At 47.6% G+C, this 20,409-nt stretch overlaps 1 protein-coding gene across 10 annotated transcripts; it reads right to left on the reverse strand.

Annotated features, from left to right (window-relative positions):
- Window positions 1–13,748: 13,748 nt before the first annotated feature.
- IRX6 (iroquois homeobox 6) lies at window positions 13,749–19,659 on the reverse strand. Of its 10 annotated transcripts, none has more exons than XM_025198403.1 (7): window positions 19,487–19,659; window positions 18,222–18,479; window positions 17,770–17,879; window positions 16,952–17,259; window positions 15,997–16,614; window positions 15,458–15,566; window positions 13,749–14,883 (listed from the first exon to the last, which is right to left on the reverse strand). In XM_025198403.1, the coding sequence occupies exons 1-7, from the start codon at window positions 19,529–19,531 to the stop codon at window positions 14,817–14,819; spliced, it is 1,515 nt and encodes a 504-aa protein (XP_025054188.1). In that variant the 5' UTR covers window positions 19,532–19,659; the 3' UTR covers window positions 13,749–14,816. The 10 variants fall into 10 exon arrangements, with proteins under 10 accessions (XP_025054188.1, XP_025054187.1, XP_025054186.1 ...); XM_025198402.1 differs by having other exon boundaries at window positions 15,997–16,617; XM_025198401.1 differs by having other exon boundaries at window positions 16,952–17,262.
- Window positions 19,660–20,409: the final 750 nt, after the last annotated feature.

The following is a 20,409-nucleotide window of genomic DNA, read 5'->3' on the forward strand; positions in this document are numbered from 1 at the left end:
GCGGGGGGTCGCGGGGCAGCCACCGCCAGCAAACACTGCCCAGCGCGGCAAGCAGCTGCTGCTGCTGCTGTGGTACAGCTCTGGTGGGTGAGCCCGGAGCCAGTGAGGGGCCCAGGCTGGCAGTGGGGACAGGTTACAAGCTGGTGCTGAGCACGGCGAAAAACAGCCCCGCCCTATGACCAGCGCTCCATGCTGCAGCCGCTCACAGCCCATGTGGGGCTGCCTGTGCCTGCCCAGGACAGCCCTGCACAGGCTATGAGAGGCTGCAGCAAGGAGCGCTGGCCACAGGGTGGGGGAGGGGCCGCTTTTCCCCCATGATCAACACCAGCTCATTCCCTGCCTCCGGTCCTCCCCTGTCCTTCCCACCCCCCCAACCTTACCTGAGTTTCCCGTGCTGGTGCAGCCACAAGGAGCCACATGGTCTCAGGCCAAAAGCCCCTGGTGGGGCAGGGCCAGGCAGGCCCTGCTGTTGCAGGAGCCCACCGGGGCTTCCCCTGGGTCTTACTACCCCCGGCTCCTGTCATCTTTGACAGGAGCCAAGGACAGATAAATACATATTAATTTTCTAAATTTTTTTAGGGACCCTGCAGGCTGGGTAGAATGGCCTATCGGGCCGGATTCAGCCTGCAGGCCATATTTTGCCCACCCCTGCATTAGGGATATATGATGATAAGTGCAAATATCTTGGGGAATTGTTCTTTCTTCATTATACATTACTTCATACATTTCAGAAATCTATACCACATTTCACCTCTCATGGTGTTTTCCAATTTCCCAGATTTTATAAGTGTTTATGGGCCTTATTCCTCTGAGCAATAGCAACAGTAGAAGATTAGGTTTTCATACAAAAAGAACTGTTTGGCCTTTAGTAATAAATGCTGTAGAACAGAGGTTCCCAACCACCAGGCCATGGCCCACTACCAAGCTGCAAAGGGTTGGCTGCTGGGCCGCTGCTCCCTGCCCACCCTTGGCTGCGGGCTCTCACCTGCCCGCCCCTGCTTGAACCCCCATCTGTCCACCCGAGTGAGTGGCTTTCACTCCTGGCTGTCAAGTGCAGGGTCAAAGTCGGGTAGCGGGGCAGCCCCGGGAAGAGGAAGCTGGCTCTATGTGCCCTGTCCTGCTCCTGCTGCCATGGCCGCAACCAGCGAGGCACTGCCCATGCAGCAGGTACCAGGCCCTTCGCTGAGCCAGGCAGGACCCCCCAGACCCACCCGCAGCTGGGAGAAGGGGATGCAGACAGAGAAATGCCTGGGGCAGAGGGCAGGGAGGCGGCTCTGCTGCTTGCTCCTAGGGAAAGCAGCGGAGGCCCTTCTTCCTGGGCAGCCACAAATGGGTCCCCCCAGACCACCACCTGCACAGCCCCCTCCCCTGCAGGGGTCTTCGGTGCCCATGGCCGTGGTGCTCGAACCCAGCTGGAGCTGTGCCTTTACTTGCAGGGCAACTCCTCGCAACCCCCCACCCCCCTGTAAAAATTAAATTTAAATATGTAAATTCAATTGTTTCTATACCTGGTCTGCCAAAATTCTTTGAGTGAGTTTGCCAGTCTGCAGTATATAAAAGGTTGGGAACCACTGCTGTAGAATTCCTGAGCCAAGGTGTAGAATGACCTGACAGAATTCCTTCTTTATTAAAACTGGAAAAAACATGCCCAAGTACCTCCAAAGATTACATCTTTATTAGGCCTCTGCAAGTAGGCAGCTATTCAATCTGGCTTTGGATCTGGCTGCTTTGGATGCCAGGGATCCAATCTGGAGCTCCAGATCGGTTTCGCACTTTGATCAGGCCAAAGCAGCTCCAAAGCTTTGGAACCACCTTGGAGATCCAACCATAGGGTATAATGGGTGATGAATGAAATATTTATAACTTTGTTTTTTGTCTGATTTGGCATCAGAATCATGATTAATTGGTAACTGGTAAAACAGTAGCTTAGCTGCCAGGCCTGCAGTAGTTCCCCACCCCCCACCCCGTGCCCCAAAACAGACTCAGTTGCACAAGCACCCGTAACGAGTTTGGCTTGACCGTAGCTTGAGGTGCAGTTTCCCTCAAACCCCTCCACTTATCTCCTTGAAACTTGGCAGGCTTTGTGGCCTGAGCAGGGGGCACCACCTCTGCAGTGTTTTCAGCTTGCTGTGCCTTAACATACATGGGGTCATCTGTGTCACGAGTTTTGCCTGTCAGCAGTTTGAGGTGCAGTTCCACCCAAACCCCTGCACCGATCACCTTGAAACTTGGCATGATTTGTGGCCTCACCATGGGCTACCATCCCTGCAGTTTTCACCCCCCTGTGGTGTAACACATACACGTGACATGAGTTTTGCTTTCAAGAATTTGGAGTTCAGTTCCCCCCAAAGCCCTGGACTGATCTTCTTGAAACATAGCAGAATTCATGATCTCAGCAGAGGCTACCACCCCTGCAAGTTTCATCCAAATCAGACAAAAAACAACAAAGTTATAGATATTTCATTGATTCCCCATTATACCCTATGGCCAGATCTCCAAGGCAGCTCCAAAGATTTTCCAAAGCTTCGGAAAACCTAACAAAGCCAGTGCTTCAATCCACTGCTTCAGATGCCGATGCGCTTCAGACATGCTGCTTCAGATGCCAAAGCGTCCAAAGCTTCTTCAGATCCAAAGCACGATCCAAAGCCTCACACAGCCCTAATCCTTATGTATATATCTGAGAGCAATGCTTAGACCTTCTTGCTTTTCTTCCTACGAGACTATGCTATACCATTGGAGGATGATAACTAGAATGGGTTGTGAATAACTGGCAATGCGAAAATGCTGTTGGGAAGGCTAGGCCCTAGCAGCAGATCAGAAAAGGGGACTTGAACCCTACACTGAAGAGTCTTCTACCTCCATTAGTGTTGGTGGTGATTTAGTTTTCTTTCCCTTAGTAAATAATAACCCTTCTTGGCAAGGTCTTGTTAGTTAAGCCATTTTACCACTCTGTGTGTTCCCACAGATACTGTGTTAAGAACTATTAGAAAATAAACATGCGCCAGGCTTTTGTACAATAACAGCATGATGGGTATCTGACTAACAAGACATTCAGAGTGTTGTGGCTGAAATTAAAAATACAGTAGCTTTAATTCCCTGTGTAAATTACAGATGGCAAATTAGTGATGCCAGCATGAAACTTGTGTGAACATGTCTGAGTTGCTTAAGGTCACCTGTAGCCTTTTGGTCTATAGGATCTTCTCTTCCTTGGGGCTGACAGTTTTTGGTCCTTCTTTAGCAAAAGAGAGGGGAAGAGTGGGTGATTCACAGGGAGTCCTTTAAAGTCTTCATTAGTCTTATCATTCTGGCATTGGCTTTAGGCCATTTCAGAATTATCTTCCTGTGCATAAAGGAGAAAAAGCCTGTAAATATAGAGCAGTGCCATTAGAAAAGCCACCGTCAGTTATGATGTCAATTACATATCTATCAGAATGCAGTACCTCATATCATAAAATGTTTGTCTAGATTGAATATCAGTTTTAGCAAGAATGATTGTTTCTGCTTCCATTAATTTGAGTGATCATCACTTGCTGCTGGAAAAACTCAGCTGTCTTTCATTAGTCATTGCTAACTTTGGATCCCGCATTAATGATAGATTTGCCACCTGTAGTGATGCCTTGAAAATGGTGGTCATTTTGGCTTGATTTCATCTTCCTATCTGCAGTCAGTCTTTCAGTTTTGTTGCCAACAAAATATGCCTCAAAACAGCTTAGTCCATGTGTTTGTCTAACAGCCCGTTTCTGGATTATAGGGAGATACTGTGCAGCACTCCAGATACACAGCAAGGCCCAAGTCAGACTCAAGGTGCAGTATCAAGATTCAGGAAATGTATGCTGCTGATTAACTCAGTACAAGGGCATTGGTAGAAAGACTTGACTGTGTGTGGTTGAGCTATCAGTGCATGTATTGCCTAAAACCCTAAATAGCTGATCTTACATTGAAAAAATTGAGACTAGCAGGTTGGCAGACATGTCTTGCATAAATTGCATCTCCTAGCTGGACAAGAGTTAGCCCTGAAATGCAAATCCTTGAGAGGCAAGTGACTCAAAAGCATCGGTTTGCCACATCTTTGTGTACCTGAGCCAATACCAGCAACTTTATGATTTCCATTATTTGCATGAAGAAAATCTGAACATGACTGCTTACAACCACCTATCTTGGATTCTTAATATAGCATAGGATGTTCAGTAGTGGGATCCAATAATATTATTATCCCTGTGAACTACAGATAATGGAGCACCTGGAAGCAATCTTATCCATATACTCCCCATCTGTTTAGAAAGGTCTACCTACTGTTTGTCACAGTAGTGGTAAATTGTCATGAATAGCACACCCTCTGTTAGAGATTTGATGAAAAGCATGCATATCAGGATCTGAAGACTATCACGTTGGATAACCCATCCCCTCCAGCAGGTGTAGAACTCCTACTGGAGGTGTGGATGCATTTTATGCTATTCCTGGTCAAATACAGGAGCAACCTTTCAGGAACGCACTTGTTGCACACTCCTGCAAGATGATAGTGTGTGGTCAAAAAAAAAAGGAGAGGTGCCTCTTCTCAGGCTACTCTTCAGCAATCTGCATAGCCAAACACATTTCCATCAGCACAGAGCCTCTTCAACCATTTGGTGACCATCATGTTTTTCTTCACAAAAGCACCAGAAGAACTGAGCATTCCTTGGGGGCTCTGAGTTCTGTTGCGGTATGTAAGACTAGCTCACCCACTGCCCAAGGTGACACTGGGTGCATCTACACATGACATTACATCGCTGTAGCAATGTGCTATGATGACATAGCATCCGTGGGCAAAAATCATGATGCCACAGCTGTTGCTGTAGCAACGCACTCACTCAGTATAGCACATCCCTACAGCAGCATAAAAATAACTATGCACTGCACACGTGGCACAGTGCTTCCAAAAGGAAGTACTAAATGATGGCTCAATAGCAAAGGTGCTGTAGAGATGCATGTAGATGTGCCCATTTGGGCATCAGCCATGGCCATGGATATCCCAGCCATGGCCCGTATTTGGCTGGTTGGGAATGAACTCTCTCTTACAGATGGTCACATAGGATTGGAAGACTCCTGAAGGTAGAAGAAATCTATAAAAATCCTGTGTGGTTAGCTGAACCATTTTCAAGATTGCCTTAAGGTACTTGTGCTAAAAGCTACCAGAACTACTGGAAGATTCAGCCCTTAGATTGGCAGCAATAATTATGGCCCTGAGATGCACATATATGGTCCCAACTTCCTGTGTATGCAGAGCTGGCTTTAGGGAAAACGATGTCCTGGGTGAACTGGTATTTTGGCATCCTCACCCTCTACCCAAGTCAGTGGCGCTGCTGCTGACGACAGAGGCAGGTGGGGAGGTGGAGTGGGTATTACTCAGGTGGTCTCTCAGAAGTGACAGAAAACAAGATTTGAAAGCATTAGGAAGATGATAATAAAGGAAGGAGAGATTAAATTTTCTATTTAGGTTAATTCTTCAGAATTTTTATTTCCTTTGGTCTTTCAGAAGGCCAGAGACCACTGTGTTACAGTTAATGATAATAAAGATGACACCTGAATGTAAGCAGCACTGTGTTTTATGTTTATGCCTCTTCCTCAGCTGAGAAATCCAGCTTTCAGATTCAAGCTAAAAAAAGTATTGGTCCTGCTAAGTAGATTGAAAGAGAATCCAGATTAAATAAATCATTAAATATTTTCTGAACGTTATCCACCTGTTCTGGCCTATAATTTATTTTCAGATGAACAGCAGGTAAAAAAACCCAACCAAACAATGCCCCCCCCCACCAAATAATTTCCTAGTAATAGATGCTTTGCTCCTAACATAACACCTGGCACTGAAAGCAGTGTATGCCTGTTTTAAGATCAGTTTGAGATTAATTGCCAAAACATTTTCAGAACCACTAGTGCAACCACTAAAAATAATGATAATAATGATAATTGATACTGTAATGATAGCATGGAGATTGCAAAGTGCTATAGATTACTGAAGTTTACTAAATAAATTAGTAAGTAATTACTAACTTAGTACTAATAGTTAGTGGTCAGTTAAACCTCTGCACATTTCTTTTGAGGCAGGTAAGTATTATCCCTTTACTACATACTGGGGAAAGTTGAGCTCTTGTAATCAGAACTATTTGTCCAAGCTTTGCACTGCATCAGTGTCAGAAATGGAATGCACTGATGGACATCTGGTTCCCAGTAACACAGATTAATGGTTTTTAAATGCAGAATAGGACCATTCTGATCCACTCAACCCACCATTTTTTCATGTTTGGGGCTCTCCTCTACTTGTGGTGTCTGAAGACTCCAAGTGAATGAAAAATTGTCAGACTATACATGAGTATCATGTTGGAGCATACATAGCACAATTAGCTACTTAGAAGTGGATGGAGCTAGAAATTGCTCCTTGGAAGGATTTTTAACAGGCTTTGAGAATCAACAGTTCCCTGTGAAGTTTTGGAACTACTTACTTAAAGGCAGTTATTTGCTTAAAAAAAAATCTTTTATGTTTATCTCTTGGCAGAGCAAAGTGGGCCTAGTATTCTTTTTGACAACATTCCTCTGTCATGGAATTGGAATACCCCATCCCAACAATTCCAGAAATCCTACAAGGTTTTTAGGCATCTCTAGGCACCATCCTATTGATTTTCATGCAGATCAGAACATCAGTAAAACCATGATTCAAAAGAAAAGCAGCAGCCTCAGACTATCTAGTACTGCAGGCAAGAGGGATTCTTCTTCTAGGCACATGATGCAACTGACAGGCACGAAAGGCAATAAATTGATTTGCTGGAGGATGCTCTTGTCTGCAGGATAGGTCTAATGGAAATAAGCAGGTCTTACAGGAAGGATTATAGAGGCTGGGGGGCAAGAATTAGGGAGGGAAGTAATAGGCCTGGGGCAGAAGCTACTTAGAGGGTAGGGAGGGGGCTGTACTAGAGAAGCAAGTCAGGACTGGGAGGCCAGTGAATGTGGGGGAAGTGGACTTTGGAAGGATAACTTGGGCAAGGACAAAGCAGAAGCCTCCCAGGGGGTAGAAGAAAGGAGGGAAATAGATCCTAGTACCAACTGGCTGAGTGGACATTGAGCCAGAGATCCTACTTTGGGCAAGCAGAGATGGAAGGGGGAGAATGAAGAGGTAACTATGGGGTGAGAAAAGTATACAAAGTGATGAAGGGGACTTTGAGGGAGGTAACTGATATAGGAAGTATTGAAGGAAGCACAGAACCTATGTTTAATGGATCATAGGGGCAAGGGAGGCACTGGGGAAAAGGCAGAAAGTCACAGAGCTCTTGGCCTGAAGTTGCAAGGATTTTTTTTTTTTTAAATAGAAGGATGTAAGCACTAGTTGTGGAGCTGGGGATGGTGGAAGTAGATACTATTTTTACCCTTCATTCCTGACCTTGTCTCCTTCCTCATATGAACCCCAACACTGCTGTCCAGGTTGGCCTCAACTGAATACAGTGTGCTGGTTTTTAACTAATTCTGTAAGCCTGCGCCCTGATATTTTTGTCACTAATAGTAAACTTGTCTGTATTAGCCTGCATAAACCTAGCAATATTAAAGCAATAATTAATTAGCTTGTAACAACCTGAAAGCAAGAAGTATTTTATTTAAGAGAAAAAAAAGCCAATGTGTCTATTGACTTAAATGAAGAATAAGTGAAAATCTGTTAACCCAAAGTTTCTTGAGTTGAATTACTAGCATTAATGTTTAATATGCAAATCCCTCTAGAAGCAACTTTTTGGTCATTTTTACAGGTTAATGAAATGTCATGGTAAACTCTAGTGTCTATGTTGTTCAGTCTTTGTTGCAGACAAGATGTACTTTATGATGTCTCTAACTCCATCCCCTCATCACATGGACCAGAACCCTATTGCCTTGGTTTGACTGTGCTGGCTGTGTTCAGGGCTAGATGTTGAAGTAATTTAATTGGCTTCCTAGTTTTCATCCTAACTGGTTGGGTTATAGGGTTGTGCCCAACTGCCTATAAAGTGTGCAAAACTTTTCCTAGCAGTGTACAACCTGTCAGTACCAGAAAGTCCTGTCCTGATACTTAGCACTGTTAGAAATCTCTGTGCAGACAGAACCTTTGTTTCCCACGTAGTTCTGTTCACTTGCAGACAGGTAGCTGGGGAGCAGAGCCCCCCTTCCTTTCTGGTCTGGCTGGGAGATGGTTCATGGGCAGTTTGCAGAAGTAGGTCGTGGGGCAATCCCCAGGCAGGGAGCTGAGCCTGGCAGCCAGGGCGCCCGCGGTATCAGGCTCAGGCAGGCTGGGTCACAGGGAGGGCACAGGAAGTCTTGGGGTGCCTGGGGGAGCCCGGCAGTCTCGGTCTCACAAAGCCAGCTTTTCATCCGCGGGCTCCCAGCTCGATGGGCCCGATAATTATCTTTGACAAAAATTCATTAGCAAGTCCTGTCGAGGCAGCAGCGTCCCAGAAATTCCGAGGGGGGGAAGACATGATCCCGAACAAAGCCATACACACATCGCGGCGCTCCCTTTGACCGGACCTAATGAAGTGTGCACATTGTCTCTCCTCATCAACAGTTGGACTCGGATCCATTAGCATAAAAACTGTTTCATAAACTTCCTAACGCAGCGTGGGATGCATCAATCAAGGCTCCCGGCTCCCCGCTCTGTCCTTGTCAGACGCAAGGGAGAGAAATAACCGGGGGAAGCTAACTCCGGAACAATGAGCACTGCCGGGCTGCAAACGTGTGAACTCTTGTGTCTAATCTGGAAGTTATGGGAGGCGGTGTGACATCCGGAACCCTTTCCCTTGCCCTGACGTGGGGCAGATAAGGGTAGATTCCCTCAGCTGAGAATGTTTCAAGCCCAGTGACGTGGCCTGTCACATCTTGACAGGGGAGATAGACTTGTCACGCGTGGGCTGCCGGACGATTTCAGGATATTGACCCCACTCCAGGAAAACTAGCCCCCATAATGAAGCGGAGCAGCTGGAGGGGAACAGGGGGAGTTCCTTGTGAAGCCCTGCCATTTCTTGCTTCTGTATCTCCTGGGGAAGAAAAGACTTCAACTGGCTTGAGCAGGGGGGGTGTGTGTGTGTGTGTGGGGGGGGGTTGTTCCTCTGGTTGCAGTAGCTCTCGCACACTTTTTAGAGGAAGGAGACCCTCTCCGGGCTTCCTGCTTTGCCAGGGTTTCGTGTCGTTTGCTCACCAGAGCAGTTACTGCTGTTTTATTTCAGCGACTGAAATCAACAGGTTTGTGCCCCTGGTTTCTGCACACAAATCAAATGAGGGCATGCAGAGAAAGCGATTAGAGGCATTTATGCCGGACTGCAGTTAGTTTGCAAGTTTTCTTCTTGCTGCCAAAAGACGAATGAAGTCTACAGTGGCAGGTGTTAAACACTTCAGAATTAAGGTGGAGGGAGGTTGTTTGATTGTTCTGAGTGCATGATACTAAAATAATTGTGCAGCTGGTCTAAATGAAAGCCTCGCACTTAAACAACATGATCTCTTTGAAATAATAGACGTCAAATTATTCATCAAATGCTGACGCTCGGAGATCTTGCAACCTTTCTTTGGTTGAAAGGTTTCTGTTTTGGTTTCTGAAAGGTTCTGGTGATTTAGGCAGACACTGTCTATGTACGAGATGTGACAGCCGCATGTCCTGGTCGATAACCGGCTCTGCCGGGCGGTCTCACTGCGACCAGCGGAGAACCGAACAGCGCTGGACCAGAGACCGCTGGACCTTCTCCGGCTAGTGTGCTCTTCCCATCAGTCAGCTCCAATTTTTCTTCCTTGATATATAAGTAAGGCAAGCTGTCTGTAAGACAGGCACAGGGAAGATCTGTCTGACGCCGAGTTGTATCACACTTGAATTGGAGAAGTTAACTCCAGGGCGTTAGACTACCCCATCCTTTTACATTATTGCAATAGAGCAGGAGTTTAACACTACATTAGAAATCCATATTCTTCAATGAGTTTGTATTTGCTTCGTTGCTCCTATCATGATTTTTCCCCAGTAGCTACAAGGGTGCAGGCGTGTAGTGCACTAGGATGCTACTATCCAGGATGGTAATCGTGCTCCATCCAGGTTTCAGGGCGGTCCGGTAGCAGTGCTGAGGTGTGTGGGCTGCCACGTTAGTAGATATATAGGGCATGCCCACCCTCCCCCGGGGGGGGGGGGGGGGGTGCAGTGTCAATGATATTTGCAGCGTGGTAGGGAGGACGCGTGTCCCCCACACCCACCCTGCTCATCACGGAGCTTGATTTTGGCTGGAGCAGACGCCGTGGGCAATCTTAAACTGTCGGCAGCACAGGAGCGCTTGGAGCAGAGGACTCTATTTACTGTTCCTCTCACTTGAGATCCTCCCTCCTCTTGCTTTTACTAAAGAGTCTGCTTCCAGCCCAGGCAGCCTTTGCCTTTCTTGGCTACCAGGCGAGGGGGAGGGCGAAGATTGAAGGGTCCTTGCTCGTAGCACTGGTGTTCACAGCGCTGGGCTGGGGCGAGATCAACTAGCTATACAAGACGGGGGAAGGGGGTCTCAAACGCAGCCTTTGAAAGGCTTAAGCGTGTCTCAGCCGCCGTCTTCCAGGGCCCCATCCTGCCTGAGGCTGGGTCCCCTTTTTGCTGTGAAACTGAGCTCTCGGCCCTCGGCAGGATCGGGCCCTACTTACCCTTGGTTGTGTGCCCAGCCTCGTGTGCTCATTGTTTCCAGAGGGATCGGGGCTGGGTGGATGAATCAGATCAGAAATCTGGCCCCTAATAGAGCTCATCCCAAAGATCTGTATGTTGATCACTGTGTTGAATGCATCGGGTTTGCTCTTTTAAAACCTGGCCCAGCCCGTTATTATTATTATTATTATTATTATTTCCTGAACTGTTCAGGCTCTCTGCAGCCCTCCGCTCCCTTCTTTTCATATGAGTTCTGCGTCAATCCTCGCTCTGATTTTTAATCAAAACAGTATTCAGAATATGATTCCCAAAGATTATATTTTGAGAGATTTGCGATACATATCTTGCCGTTATAACAGATTGCAGGGAGCTCTGAGCTGGCTGGATAATCTGCACCGCGCTCGCTTGACCTTTAATAAAAGAAGAGTAAAATAAATAATAATAATAATAATAAATAAAATAAAATGCAAAATCTTAAGACTCCCAGCAGGTCCCCGTCATTCCGTCGCCTGCCCTTTAAAAAAATCCACCCCAACGTGTTTAAGTATCCCCTAATCGCCATTTCGGGACTAATCTTCCTAAAGCAAGTAGATCTGCGTTTAATAAGGGCAGTGCTGGAGTGCGGGGCTGGAGCCGGAGAAGTCTCCAGGGAGAGGCGGAGGCGAGGGGATAACCGGGCACCTGCCCGGCAAGGAGACGCTGGCCTGTTCCGCTTGCCTCTCGCCTTTTCCTCTGGATCAGTTTGGTACAAAGCTCCGGGCACGGGGTTTAGGGGCGCCTCGGTTTGCACAGGGGCCCGGGCCCGGCTCCCACTGCAGCGCCCTTGGGAGCAAGGTTCCTTGGGGGCTTCCTGTGACCAACGGCGCCCAGCTCAAGAGGAGCTCGTCCGTCTCCCCGGGGGGCGAGCGAGGCTCGGATGCCTGCCAGCCCTCTGGGACGGGGGAGAAAGGGACCTGCCCTGCATGTGCTTCAAAACAAGGGCCCACCACGAAGGTCCAGTCCTGTTTTTCCTGGCTGAGACCCCAGAGATTGGAGCTGTTTCTTTGAGGCCTGAGTGGGACAGGGGAGTGCTGAGGTTCAGGCGAGGGGCTGTTGTCAGCACACGGGTTCTGTATTAGTGCCACAACCGAGCTACCCGCTTCCCTTCCCTTCCCCTTTCCCCGTACAAAGCTGAGCAAGTCCCTGCAGGGCATAGATGTGTAGATCCCCTTCTTGCTGAGAGTCGGTCCAGGTGAATTCAGGTTACTGCTGGCATCCCAGCGAGTGTCTCAAGTGGTAAGGACTCGGAGGTCCTTGGCTCTGTCTGGATGTGTGTGCAGGGCGCCCCTCTGCTGCTGTCCCCAGCGCTGCCAATACCTGGGCCTCCCTGCTGGATGCCAGAAGGGGAAGGGCTGACACGTCTACTTGCAAGACCCCTCCGCCTAGGCCTAATGCTCTGTATTACAAGCATTAATCCTTCCAATCCGACTTGAAATAATGTTTCTCTTTTCGCAGCTTAATTTCCCTACCTCTAAGCTGCAGGTCACTGCGCCAGCCTGTCGCCTCTGCGGAGCTGGGCTTTGCCAAGAACGGCTAAGGAAGTGGAAAAGCAATATCCAAAAATAGCTGCGAGCAAGTCGCCTTTGCTCCTGCAGCTGAGAAGCGCCCCTGCTTTCGGGGCTTGTTTGCTGAGTGCCCTGCACCCCAGACACAGGCCCCTTGGGACACATCCCCTCTGCTGCCTGTCGGTTTTTCAAGCACTTGAGTCCAGAACCTCTTGGAATTGCAAGAGACGACGTCCCCCTTGGTCTTCCACCCCGCAGGCTGCAAAGACTCCTTTGGCTTTATCAGAAAGTGAAAACCTGAAACAAAAGGACCAGTCATTTATTCGAGGGCCGCTCAGGGCCGCTAAGGGCCGCTCAGGGCAGAGCCTGGGGAGGAGGCAGTAGGAAGATCCCGATCAGGACTAGGGACATTTACAGACTTAGTTATTCTGAACTTCCAGAGATGTAGGAACAGAACTGAGTTTCTGTCCTATCACCCGCTCATTAAACAGGGGAGAGGGCACTTGGGTCCTCAGTGTAGCTGGCAATAAGGTCTGAATGCGAAACTGTGGAGCTGAAATGTGAATGTCGCTTATTAAGATTCATGGGCGATTAGCAACGCCATCAGGGTGATCTGACTAGGATTTCTAATTAGAGCAAAAAAGTTCCCTGTCCAGGAGCCCAGCCTCTGCCCCGGCGCCTGGAAACGCCTTCAATTAGAGCCCCCCCCCACCCCGGAGGTAGGACAAGAAGCAAGATCTCAAGCTGTAGCAAGAGAAGTTTAGGTTAGATATTAGGAAGAATTTTCTCACTAGGAGGGTAGCAAAACGCTGGAACATGTTACCCAGACAGGTTGTAGACTCTCCATCCTTGGAGGCTTTTAAGACCCGGCTAGATAAAGCCCTGGCTGGGATGATACAGTTGAGAATGGTTCTGCTTTGAGCAGGGGGGTGAACTAGATGACCCCCTGAGGGTCCGGCCAACCCTACTTGGCCATGATTGTATGATCGCAACCTGCAGGTCAGCTTTGCAAAGAGGCATTTCCTGCAGTCCTCGCTTAGGCAACTCGGAGAGGAAGGGCTGGACCCAAAGCAGGCAGACAGCCGTTTACCATCTATGCCTTGCGACCTCAAAGCAACCCGGTCCGAATCGAGGGATTCAGCTACAATCGTAAGAATAGAGAGAGGAGCCTCCTCCCCGCTCCCAGCTGAGATCACACGGGGCAGGGAGGCGGTAGGGTCGGTGAGACTTGCTTCCCAAAGGGATCAACTCCTTGAAACCCTAATCTCCGCCCGTGCACACTGGTGGGGAAAGCGCACGTGTACTCATAAAGCACTACCCACAGGCCACTTCCAAAGGCTTTCCCCCCTCATTGATTTTTTTCCGACCACATTCCATGCTTCACTTCTCGGTCACACGACGAGGGGACCTCCACCTCCGCAGTCCCACTTGTCTTGGTGGCCTTTGGTAAATACACAGAAGCCTACTCGATATTGAGGATTGATTTCCCTGATTTATTAAGGTAAAATTCATTGGACTCTATTGACCACAAATGACTTAATGTAAATGGTGACCCTGGTGAACTTGGAAATAGCTGGTATCGGGTTGATCTATAGATGACCTCTTAATTACCACAGTTATTAATTTAAATTATTGCCACTGCTTCTAGAAACAAAGAAACATTCTTTCCTCATCTATGCGCGGTTTATTAGTTCGACAAGAAAGTGTTTGATGACACTTTTAATTAAACAGAAACAATGCAGAGATGCGGTTTCCCTTTCTTGTCTGTCTTGTAAAGCACAGCACTGCTCTTTAAACTGGATGGTGGTGATGTGACCCACTAACAATGTCCTACTTTGCCACTACAAACCAGTTGCTAGACTTCCAACTTCCAGGGGTACCCACCCGGTTTTTTTGTCCCAGTATGCAAGGGGGAGGGAAACTATTTTTTAAAGGAGTAGGGGTGAGGAGAAATCCAACACTCTTGGGAAATCAATCGCCCTACGTGTCACGGGTGTGAGCAGCTCAGAGTGAGGTTACCAGTTCTAGAGGTTCACAAGACGGATTCACACCATTCAGCTGATCCGCTTTAATTAGAGACTCTTAAAAATACTTTCAGCCATATCCTTGTACAATGACAGAAAAGAAACAGCCTTGCATGTCGCACTATTAACTTAAACCATACCCCTCTCTCTGTCTCCCCAGAACAAACACAGACATTATGATTTACAAAGATACTTTACCAGAGGAAGAAAAGAAAATGAAAGTAGTAGTTTAAAGGAAGACACAATGTGGGCGAAAGAAACAAAATGTTTGGCCTTTTTTTGGTAAAGACAATCACTGGGGGTTTAACAAATGACAAAGTAGTTGTACACTGAGGACGATGTGGCTTGCAGTGGACTCAGAGATGGGAAGGAGTACTGTTTTGTAAACTTGTGCGAAACTACAATGATCCAGTGCATGAGACAAGGTCTAGAATTTATTACAGTTCCTCCGTCCTGTTTCCGATTGTGTGTTAAGTCTCATCCATTTGTTAAAAGCAAGTTGTGCAATTGGTATGACCGCTCCCCATCGCAGGGGGAGGGAAGCGAGAATCACAGTTAATGCTTTCAAGGAGTGGAGATCATCATTGTTCATGGAGGATAGTTTTAAGCCAAGAGCCTTGATGCAGACTGAGAACCATCTTCAGGATTCTCAAAAAGACAGGCTAACCTGCTGAAAGGGAAAGAAAGGTGATGAAAATTGCACTGGCATTGATCTGGTGGGGCTTCCGCCCCTTAAGAGACTAAAGGCTTTGACTACACCCCCAACCAGAGAGCGGGGATGGGAGTAGTCACCCCTGTCCTACAGAACCGGAGTGAGACATGCTGAACGGAGGCACAGGCAGTGCCTCCAGGCACTTGCTACATTTGGATCCAATTAGTGCGTGCTCTAAGTAACATTTCAAACTCATGTACTAGAAGAGTTGTTGGGCCTGGGAGAAATCTCACTGAAAAGCAGAGCCCGTGACTATCTTCTCCTCTGCCCATCCTGGCTTCACAATCTAGCCCCAGCCTCAATCTGTAACCTCTGTACTAAAAGATAAAACCCGGAGTTGTTAAATTTGCGGATGTTTGGAAAAGAGCAAACTGCTATTAGCGGCACACACCCTCGATCAGCTGTTTGAAACGGGCTTTGAGACCAAACAGGGTCCCCCCCGCTTGCAGACCCAGCCCAGCCTCTCTTTACTGACCCACTGACAAGACCATAACCTGATGTAGCGTGCAGGAAAGTCAGTCACCTACCTCACCTCTTCAGCACTGGCCTAAAAGCTGTTCTCAGTTTGTCTTTATGCTGTACTAGGCAAGCTTCACTGAGATCTATGGCTCCTTGGGTAGGTTTCACATTTCTCCCAAACCCTGCGTACAGACACAACCAGTTCACAGTCAGCGGTTCACACATGTACACTTGCCTGCTTCCTCCCTAGGCCAACAAGCTTTCCAGCGTCCTGAAACCTAGGGCAGGCTCTGTGGGAATCGCCCCCAGCCAGCAATGGGTTGCACTACAGTAATTAGAGTGGTTAGGACATTAGGGAAAGTATCTGCAAAAACAATATTTAGGGCAGCAGACAGCTCTGTGTTGCGCGAATTACCCCCCAAAAAGCCCGGTGTGCGTTTCGTGTGACATGTGGGACACAGTTTAATGAGGCAAACCAGCGTGGTGGAATAGAAACAGCCATTACCATTAATGTGGAAAAGAGACTGGACTGTTTCGGCAGAGCTGCATGGTTTTATCACTCAAGGATTTTTACCCCCTTCAGGATGAAGAGAAATATGGAAGTCCGGGTACCTTCAGCTCCTGAAGAATACTGGCACGTCTCCCCCAAGACTGGATAGGAAGCACAGTTCAGCTGTATTGACTGGAGGTTGAAAGTGGAGTTTCTGAATATCTTGGTGGGCTGGGGCAGCTCTTCAAACGCACTGTCAGTACCAGGCTGGGTTCTTAGACTGGCGAGGGGCCTCCCTTCACTGCAGTGCCCAGGGACAGCGTGCCGTCCTCTGAGCAGCAAGCAGTCCGGGCTCACTGTCCTTGGTTCAGGGGTGCTGGGGCCAATTATAACATTGGCACCTGCCGTGTGAGCCAAAGACCAGATTCTGGGCTTTTCTGTCGTTTCGTATTGTTGCACTTGACTCATGGTGCCCACTAAGGGGCCTGGCTTTTGGCCCACGGTCTCTAAGAAGTCTCCTGCTGCTGCTGAGCTGGTTTTGGAACAGGGAAAAGTGTGAAAACTGCTTGGTGGCGTCAAGCTGCAGTCGCTTTTCTCAGACTCAGCCAAGGCGGTGCTGAGGCTGGAGGCTTCTTGATGGGTGCCCTTTCGGTCCCCGTCTAGCTTCTCGGCTTCCTCCTCGTCCAAGTCGTCCAGATCACTCAGTCTTAATTCCTTTTCTTCCTTGCAGCTTTTCTGATCTGCTTTTCAAAATAATGAAGGGGGGAGGGGGGGGACAAAGCATTAGCGAAATTGTGGAACGGCACGGGGGAGGTTTTGCCAGGCAAGATGTTACTCACTAATAGGGGTGCGCGTGTGCGTGGAAAGGAAGATGCTGTTATCTGATGACTTTAAAGGCAACTTCCTCCAGAGCTGGGACTTACTGTTGTCTCTTATTCTTAGATGGGGCCTGTCCCTTCCCTTGCTTTTTAAAGCACGTTTGCTGCTATCAGGAAAACAAGAGGAAATACTCCATTTCTTCTACCTTTTCAGACTTGCCTATTCAACCCCTCTCCTTAGCTTGCCTTTCCCACCAACCTTTGCCTTCAGGTTCCAAGTCATATTCCTCCTCTTCTCTCTTGTTTTCCTCTTTTCTCTCCTCTCCTGCTTTGTTCTTAGGAGACCAGGTCATTTTGTTTTCTTTCTTGAGCCTGCGCCTGGCGTTAGCAAACCAAGTGGACACTTGAGTCAGAGTCATTTTGGTGATGATGGCCAGCATAATTTTTTCCCCTTTGGTGGGATAAGGGTTTTTCCGGTGTTCATACAGCCAGGTCTTAAGGGTGCTGGTTGTCTCTCGGGTTGCATTTTTGCGTCTAGCCGAACCACTGAAATCCACGGTCCCATACCTGCTGGGAAATATTAAAAGAACATGTCACCAGCATTTGTTACCCAAAAGGAACTTGCCTATAAGATTGTCTAAACATAATGAGTGCATAAAAAAAACAGTGGCTTTCCTTAAAATTGCTCTGCTCTTGTCGTAGGGAGTATCTTCTGCTACTACTCCACTTGCTAGCTGGAGCCGGGGCTCCCACGTTAGCATCCTGTCCCGCTTGGTAATTCACCCCTGTGTGTGTGAAGTCTAAACTATTACACTCTATTTTAACACTGGAGCACCACGTGTCACCACTTTAGTAGCAGATGTTGCCAATCCAATTTGCCTTTTCCTAGACACTTCATTCCATTGCAATTAGCACTGAGATTAGCTGCAAAGTTTTATTTTAGGTGACTGCTGTTACCGGTCGCGTGGACTCTTTGTATAACATTTGTCAGCTAGAAAATCCCGGGGTTTTTTCATGTCTGTTGCTGCATCACAGAGGGATATTAATGTTATTCTCAAATGATCAAAGGGGTTTTACCTGTCGTACTGATACTGCCCTAAGGAATGATCGTAGGGGTAGTAGGCAGCAGGCTGTGCGATTCCCGAGTGCAAACTGCTGGTGCCATCCTTAATTTCATACTGCGGGTTCTGGAAGGGAAGGAGCAGCTTGTGACGTTAAGATAGATGGTGGTAAAATCCGAAATCCCTCCACTTGTGGAAACTGCCCGCTTTCCTGTCCCCTGACGCTCACCCTGGTTCTCTGCATCTCTGCCGGGCTGAGATGCCCGCTGTTGCTTTTCCCCCAGGAGGACTGTGCCCATTTCATTATTCTAGGCGATTTTCTCCTCTGTTACTCCATCCAGAAACCCAACTTGGTTGCCTGTTGCAGGAGGGCTGTCCCCCCACCCCCCTTATCCCTCCCCCAAAGTTACAGGGATAGGGAACATACTGATAAGATCACCTGGGCATGGTGCTTGGATTTCTACTCACCAGCGTGGTGTAGAGAGTGGACGGGTCTGCACTGTAGGGAAGGTAGTTGGCATAACTCTGGCTCGCTGCGGCGGCTGCATAGGGAGAACTGTACATCCCCAGAGCTGCATTGAGTTCCGTCCTGGTGCTGGCCAGCAGCCTGTTCTCATAAGAGGGACAGCAAAGAGTAGCAGCTTGGGCAGATCCAGAGGTAACATCCGATACGGATCTGGAGGCAGATTCACAACAGGTCGTACTGGGGCTGGCTGACACAAAAAACTGGGGAGGGGAGAGAAGGTTCACGCCGATTACTTTAGACGCAGCACGAGCGTGGAGCAGGGACAACATCCAGGCAGGCGACTAATGATGGGAAATTAAAAATATACAGAAAGGGAGGGTGGGGGCGTGGGAGCGATTCATCCAAACTTCGGGGAAACTAGACTTAAATTACAGCCTCTCTCTGCCCCTCGCTTCTCCTCAGCCCCCATCGCTCAGTTTCCATTGATTTAAAGGCAAGAAGTTGTGCTTGCCGTTAATTTGACCATAGACCAAACACTAAATATGTCAGATAATGCAGTCAGAGGCATTAGCTTTCCTTAATTTTAAAGGCAAAAGAAGCCAGCTTCCCGAGGAAAAATCTTTCTGTGATCCCGGAGTATAAATAATCCAACTAAAATACATTATGGATCAGTTTACGGTAGAGACGTATTTTTTAGGTAATTTGAGGGCATTTTGGAAGCCGCCCGGCAAGAAACGACCTATTCTTAGAAAAAATGCAGTTAAGGACATACGGGGGTAGGGTGGAGGAGAATGGAAGAGGCAAGTTACACACAGAACTAATACATCGGAAGACCCCACAAAACGAGACAGCTATGCCCGAATACTTTCGGCAGGTACCCAGCCACTAGCGCTCGAGGATAACATCACAGAGGAAAGAATAACGCTTCTGCAAAAGCTTCGCCTCTCTACTGAAAGCTGGAAGTGAGGAACATAGGTAACAGATCAATACAGATTTGTAAATCAGCTGCACCGAGGCTTTTTTTCTTGCACTTAAAATTGAACAGTGGAGGAAAATCAGCTTCCCTGCCCTGCAAACTGAGGGTTATTTATTTAATCCTAGCATAACACAAACGACACACGCGCGCACACATTTAAAAAAAGAAGACTCCAGATGTGCCCTTTAAAAAAAAGACTCTAAGGAAGGGGGGAAAGGAAACAAGACATCTGGAATGCAGCAGCAGCAGCAGAATCTGATCAAAAGTGAGTGCTACTCACTTTTGTCTTACCTGTGAAGTGGTGCTGTAGGGGTATCCGAACTGAGAGAAGGACATAGCTGCTCCTTATTTTTGGACCATAGGCAATATTATTTTTTCTCCCAGATCGATTGCAACTGAACCCTGCTTCAGGATGCACCTTCTCGCACACACATTTCCACGTATGGCTTTTTTTTTTCTCAATTATGGATGATTGCACTTAAGAAAAGCAGCCAGGCATCTGAGGCATGAGGTTTGAAGCCTGAAAAAGGTTACCCCCACCTCCCATCCTCCTTAAATATATATATAAATATATAAGTTTATATATAAATATAGAGATATATATATAAAAAAAACAAAACACCCCAATGTATAGAAGGTTTAAATGAAAAGGGGGATTTAAAAGAAGGGGGGAAATAACGTAAGGCTTGCAAAGATATGGAGCCTGCTTGTATTATTTTCTGCTCTATAGTTCTTTAGCATTCATCCATGGGAGAGTATCAAAGTGACGTCATAGTAATCCCGAAACGACAGCACCAGGAAGGATATAACAATCTTTGCCAATCATCTCTAACATCTAAGATGCACTCAACACTTGTTTCATGTTGTTTTAATGTTGTGCTGTGATGCACGTCAAAGGCAGGGACCTGAAATGCTTTGCGGTTGGTCTCTCTCCCTCTCTCTCTCCCTCTCCCTCTCCCTCTCTCGCTTTTTTTAAAGCACAATCCAAATTCGATTTAGAAAAAGAAATGTTTGTGTGTGTGGGGCGGGGGGCACTTACTGCGGTCATTAAGAGAACGCAGTATAAGACCCCCCCAAAACACACACACACACACACACACACACACACACACACACACACACACACACTAATGTCCCTGGAGCTTCCAAGAAAAGGGGAAGAAATGGCGTTGGCAGGTAGATAAGTGTGTGTGTGTGTGTGTGTGTGTGGGGGG

Source organism: Alligator sinensis, unplaced genomic scaffold (assembly GCF_000455745.1).
Source record: "Alligator sinensis unplaced genomic scaffold, ASM45574v1 scaffold97_1, whole genome shotgun sequence".
Lineage (NCBI taxonomy): Eukaryota > Metazoa > Chordata > Crocodylia > Alligatoridae > Alligator > Alligator sinensis.

Coding starts and splice junctions, on each gene's coding strand:
- IRX6 (XM_025198398.1), bottom strand. CDS start 18,548: ATGTTGTCCCTGCTCCACGCTCGTGCTGCGTCTAAAGTAATCGGCGTG. Junction 16,618..16,951: donor CTTGGAACCTGAAGGCAAAG/GTTGGTGGGAAA, acceptor TATTTTGAAAAG/CAGATCAGAAAAGCTGCAAG. Junction 14,884..15,457: donor TTTAGGCCAGTGCTGAAGAG/GTGAGGTAGGTG, acceptor TTTCCCTTTCAG/CAGGTTAGCCTGTCTTTTTG.